This window comes from Coturnix japonica, chromosome 1, assembly GCF_054131305.1.
Source record: "Coturnix japonica strain WE chromosome 1, WE-NBRP24, whole genome shotgun sequence".
NCBI classification, from domain to species: Eukaryota; Metazoa; Chordata; class Aves; order Galliformes; family Phasianidae; genus Coturnix; species Coturnix japonica.
Genome location: NC_140663.1, coordinates 52,356,054 through 52,362,053, shown reverse-complemented (window position 1 = coordinate 52,362,053; position 6,000 = coordinate 52,356,054). Strand labels below are relative to the sequence as shown.

At 48.6% G+C, this 6,000-nt stretch overlaps 1 protein-coding gene across 9 annotated transcripts in view; it reads left to right on the top strand.

Annotated features, from left to right (window-relative positions):
• Positions 1–635: 635 nt before the first annotated feature.
• Positions 636–6,000, top strand: part of CBX7 (chromobox 7) — a 9,900-nt gene continuing 4,535 nt past the window's right edge. For 3 of the 9 annotated variants that reach the window (XM_085519954.1, XM_085519946.1, XM_015863429.3), the window contains exons 1-2: positions 1,201–1,364; positions 2,490–2,533. In XM_085519954.1, coding sequence (XP_085376080.1) covers positions 1,296–1,364; positions 2,490–2,533 — 113 coding nt within the window. In that variant the 5' untranslated portion in view covers positions 1,201–1,295. Of the gene's footprint in view, positions 1,365–2,489; positions 2,534–2,650; positions 3,225–4,633; positions 4,769–6,000 lie in introns of those variants that run through there. The other 6 variants (XM_085519934.1, XM_085519927.1, XM_085519992.1 and 3 more) reach the window with 5 other exon arrangements.

The following is a 6,000-nucleotide window of genomic DNA, read 5'->3' as shown; positions in this document are numbered from 1 at the left end:
GGCCCTCAGCAGAATTAGGCTTTATAGAATCTAAGTGACCGTTAATAAATTTCTAGTGTTAATGTAAGTGCCTGTATCTACTGCAAGCCGAGTCGTTTAATCAAACCAGAAGCAATTAAAATGGTAATTCCTCTGTACGGGATCCTGCTCCCAGTTTGTTACTCAAGTAAAACTCTTTGAAGTTAATTGGAATTTTGATTAAAGGCTCCTGGATCTGGGTCTCTGGATTTGTATTAAGGGAGGTTCAATATTTGCTTTGGTTTTCTGTGCATGGAGTTCCCTTGTATGTGTTAGTGTGACTGGGCAATTATAGCAACTCCAGCGAAGGTTTTGGTAACCTAGTTCCTGATATACTTTTATAAGGTCTTTTATCACGGGGCGGCTTTTAAAGGTTGTAAGATCTGAAGCACTGGGCTGCTTGAGTCGTTTTGTCCTCGTTGTTTTTTGTCCTTATGAATGGCTGAGTAACATTCGCTTAGCAGTCATTCATGACTTGGGACAGGGTGGGAGGGTTCTTGCTTTTCACCCCATGAGCAGGGTGCGATACAGCTGTGCTTATATATATATATGTGAGGTGAAGGAGGGGGAAAGTGGGAAGGATGAAAGGAACGATGCCATAGAAATCTGCCCGATGGTACTGAGGATGTGGATAACATGCTCTATAAGCCCTGCTTATAACGCAGGTTACTTTGGAGAATGCCTTCAGTATTTGTTCTTTCCCGTTGGAAATACATACATCACGCTTCAGTTTAAGGCATGCACATGTCCTACGCTACCATAAAGGATTCAGCCACGAGTTTTCATGCGGCGAAGGCAGGATTTCTGTTCCACTTTATCCCAACACGGTCAATAGGATCACCGAATTATGACGGTTCCTCTCAGACCCCCGGTCCAACCATCAAGCAGAACACACCGAGCCCCATTTCTCAGTCCGGCTGTGCTATAATTCGCACCAGAGAAACACTCTGGGCTGCGTCTGTGCCGGTGGGGAGCCCGAAGAGCGTTTCAAGCCGCATTCCGCCGCCGTTACCCCAATTAAGGGCTGTCGTGTCAACGAAGGAAGGGAGCGGGCAGCGCGGGGGCGGCCGTGAGGGGGAACGGGGCGGGAGGCGGGAGCGGCCCCTCCGCCGGTTCCCGCCCAGCGTGAGGCCCCGCCCCCCCGCGCCGAAGGAAAACGTTGCGCAGGTTCTAAAGCGGGGCGGGGGGAGGGGGCGTGGGAGGGGGAGCGCCGGGCAACGGCCGCTAACGGCCAACGACGGGCAACGCCGGCTGTGGCCCCGCTGTCCTCCCCGGCCATGGAGCTGTCGGCTATCGGGGAGCAGGTGTTCGCGGTGGAGAGCATCCGCAAGAAGCGTGTGCGGAAGGTGGGCCGCGTGGTGGGCGAGTGGGGTCCCCCCGGCCCGGCCTGGCCCGCCTCCCTTCCTCCCTCCCTCCTCACACGGGAGCGGGGGGCGTGGTGGTGCTGGCGGCGGCCGCTCTAGGATGGGGCGGGGAAGGGGGGGTGTCCCCGGGGCGGGGGGTCTTTGAGAGTCACCCTGTGGTGCGTGGGGGGCTCGGCCGCAGCTCCGTGACTCAGTTTCCCTGACTGGAGGAACTCCCTCCCTGGGGGGGAAGGGCTAAACCCTGTGCATTCGGATCCTCTGGTCGTTGGGAAGTGCCTTATAGGGCGGTGTGTGCGAGCATCTGGAAGCTGGGGAGCCCCCCTGTAGGAAAACACCGGCTGCAGGGCTGCGCTTTCTGTGCTGTCACTTTGTGCCAGCAGCAGCGACACTTCCATCCTGCAGTGCTCTGGGAAGTGTTTAACAAGTCCTGTGGTATAATATTAAAGACTTCTTTGCTGGTTGTGTGTGTTCTTCTGGGCCTCTGCGAGTGGTTTCTGACTGTTGCACGTTTGTTGTTTGGTTTTGAGCTGTTTGTTCGGGTTCAAAGGTGGAGCGACTGAGATGGATGGAGCGGTGCTGCAGCACAGCAGCTAGAAGGGAATATGCCAAAGTGACGCTTCATCGGATCTCAGTCTTGTATGTCTTCTCTGCTTGAACAGATTCCTCTGACACATGCTCCTGGCGTGCATCTCCCTCTTGCTTTTATGCGTGCTGACTTCTTGCAGGGCTCCCTGTAAATGCAGGGATGGCTGCAGTCTGGCATTAGGATTCCACCTGATGCTTTACTGACCCAAGCTACCATAGGGAACCTGCTTTTAGCAGCAGGGTTGGACATAATGATCTCCAGAGGTCTCTTCCAGCTTCTATGATTCTGCAGAGCGACAGCCCCAAGCTGGGGGGAGTTTGCATCCTTTTAAACAGCCCTCCATGCCCACGGGGAAGGAGATAGCACAAGTATAGTTGCAAGAGGAAGTGGTGTTGTTTTGAAAATGAAGTGGTGGAAAATGAGCACTTTGCTCAGTCCTGTTGATTGGTTGCTTCTCTTACCATAGCCCGTATTTGGTTGCAGTCTTCACCTATTTTATTCTTCCTTTTTCTCCCCTCCAGGGTAAAGTAGAATACCTGGTGAAGTGGAAAGGATGGCCCCCAAAGTAAGTTGTTTTACTTGTCATTTTCTTAGCTATTTGTTATTAGTCTTTATCTCTGCAACTGAGCATCTCGTTCTTCATGGGTTACCTCACGTGCCTCAATCTGACAACTATAAACAGAGCCACAAACCGAAAGTCTGTATTGTTTCCACACTGGCAGCTGAAGGATGCAGACTGTATGCCAACCTCTTCTGACTGAGTTTTGCCACTACTGAAATATTCCATTGAGATGCTTTTTAGTCACAAGGCTTGTGCAGTTTGGTAGCAGTTTGATGAGGAACCCTCATTCTTCAGAGCTTGGAACGGTGCTTGCTTTTCTGAGTCAGCACCGAGGGGACTGCACTTTATTTCTAGAGCTGGATGCAGTCTTTTAAAATGGAAAACAAAGTGGTGGTCTTGTCTTTGTTATCTGACTGTATCCCCTCTGCAATCCACAGAAGGAAAGGGGCAATATTTCAGATGGATTGTAGCCAACTGGAGGTGATCTTTGTCCCTTGGAAATAACCGCAATGCCTTTATTTCCTTGTCTGAAACCTTTTGTTGTTGTTAGTGCCTTTTCTGCCTTTGCTTTGGTCGTTGTATCGCAAGAGGGGAAAAAAATATATGTAAATATGTGTATATTTTTTGCATCATTGCTGTGTGCTGTTTGCAGATGCTTCTTTATTAAAGTGCAGCTGCCTCTGAAAAAGAGTCATTGCTTTGTGTCTGTACAATCTGTGACATGCTTTGAGATTAAAAAGATTAGGCAACTGGAGAACATTTCTGTGTCAGCTAGCGGCCTGCTAGAACAGCCTCATGGTCTTACCCATGGGGAGAGAGGTCTGCTTTTCTGTTTGTGACTATGTGTAGGTACCCAGTGGCACATGGGTGTGACTGTGGTGTGTGTCTGGTTGTCCTGGATGCTGCTAAGTAAAGGGGTACAAGCTCATCCTTGTAGTTGCAGAATGCTGGATGTGAACCTGATGGGTGTTTGGATGTGATCCTGACAAGTTGTACCTCATGTTTAAGAAAGTGGAATGTGTTTCCATGTGCCTGATCCTTGTGCTTACAGGGCATGCATAAGTAGCTTCCCCTCTCTGGTGGTGATGGTCAAATTGGGATGACTTTTCTTGACTGTAAATCCTGTTGTTGGTGTGTAACCTGGGGCTCTTAATAACTACCAGCTGCAATGTGGATCAGTTCTTGGGCCACTTTGCCCCTCCTAAGGAGCTACACCCAATTTAATCGCTATCAGAGCTCAAGAATGTTTGTAGTTTGTGAGGCACTGTCCTGTTTGGCTGAAATACTGATACTTATGGAAAGGAGAAATGGGGCAAACACAGTAAGATCTTTTTTGGCAAATGACATTGCAAGAGAAGGTGGGGTGAGGCTTGGTATCACATTTCTTTTCACATACTGGCCCATATTCTTGCTGCTGCCTTTTCTTGCCCTATACCTTGGAACTGTAGGGGAACCAGGAACTCTGGGGAATTAAAAGGACAGCTCAAGCCCAGAGAGCAAGAGAATATGAAGGTTCCCTTATTTTGATGTTGTGAGAAGTCTGAACACCTTCTTCATGCACACTCCAAAGAATGCTGATTCATTTTTTAACTGTTCATACAGTGGTTTGGTTTGCTTAAAACCAAGATGCTTTGAGCATGCAAGATACTTTCATCCTCAGATTGCTGGACTGTACTGCTGGAGTCAGGGAATGAAGCAGCGACAGCCTGATTCTAGCTACGAGCTTGTTTACAACTTGTGTTGGAGTTAAGAGGGGAGGGGGAAGAGGAGGAGTAGAAGGAGGGGGAAGGAGGATCATATGATCTATGTTTTCCAGAGTGCCTGCTCTCTGCAGTTCTGCTGCAGCCTGGGCTGTGTGTGCTCGTATTTATAGCTCTGTGAGCGCGTGCGGCAAACTGAACCATGTTTTTTTTTTTTATATGCAGTGTTTTGCCACTGCGGTGAATCCAGGAATTGAGCTGCAGAGAAAAAGGCAACACCCACCATGGGTTTTTCTTTCTAATTATTTTTTTTTAAAGCAAATTTTCTTTCTTCTGCCCATGAAAATTGCTCTGTTATCTTTTTTTTTCCCTTCCTGTGTTATCATTTTTCTTAAATTTGTAGGATGAGTGCCAGAATCCCTGCAGCTGGGAGGAAACCCTCCTCTGTTCAAGCAGCATCTTGGCTTTGACAGCTCGCAGACAGGTTGCTGCAGGAGGCTTGGGCAAAGGAGAGAGGGAGGGATCAATTGGTTATGAAGACATGGCTGTTCTTAACCCTCAGGTGCACAGTGAACCTAGGAATATCTCAGTTCCATGTTTTTGCTTCTCAGTTTTGTATTAAAAACAAACAATCCTGTACCTTCTTTTATAGAACCATTCTCCAGGAACTCTCCTGTCTTTCAGTACCTTTCTTCTAGCTAACAAGTAGATGAAAGGAAAAAAGCAAACCACCTCCCTGTGTACGTATGTGCGTGTGCCACATGTTCCCATGCACTGGCTGTGCTGCATCCAGAAATGTGAGCATCCTAAAACGTTTTCCCTGAGCTTAAAGGCACTGCTACAAGTGCACCTTTGCCTCTTGCGCTTCTCCTGTCTGCCCCCCTCTCTAGGGGCTGGAGACTCAAAGCTCTGCTTTGAGACAGTGGACATCACGTGCCGGGAAACTGAATGCTCTGAGGTATTTGGGGTGTCAGACTTGCCTTCTTGCTTTAGGGTTCACATAATAAAGATGTGCTGCCCATCTTTTCTTGGCAACCATAAGCCGTTAAATTTAACCCACTGTGGGGGTCACCTTGTGGCCCTTTTATCCTCCAGAAACCTTTCACTATGGGAATCTTTGGCTGCTTCTGCTTGGTGTGAACCACAGCCATGCCCCTCGGGAACAGGTTGTGGTGTGGCCTGCTATGTGGTCTCAGCCCTTTCCTGAACAGCTGGCTCCATTGTAGCTGTCTGGCAGTGGAGGAAAAGGGAGCAGCTAGTGACATTGTTTATGGGTTGCTTTCAGGGTGTCAAGCTCCTTTTAAGCGGTTTCAGTAGCCCTAACCACAGTGCAGGTGGGTGTTGCTGCTGTGCAACCTACGCTGCGCAGAAATAACCTGCAGGGGGAGCCGAGTCAGCTTGCCGCGGGGCCCGAATCTAAACAGGTTCAGTTGAATGGTAACAGTGGGGAAAAATTAAACTCTTCTTAAAGAAATACTTTTGGCTCCAGTGATTAGTGGTAATTAATAATGCAGGGGAGAAAACATACTTAATCTTTGAGTGCTCTAAATTAAGAGAGACCTATTTTTCAGAAAGCTGTATCAGATTTCATCTCTTTGTCACATATATTTGTTGGATTTCTGAGGGTGCTGCAAATGCAACCTGTTTATGCATCGCCTTAAAACTAGTTTGTGGCTCTGTGCAGGCTTTGCAAATAGCACAAGGGGAGCCCTGGGGATGAAAGCCTTCCCTGCTCTATTACACATTGCTGCTTGGTGCCTGGCTCTGCCT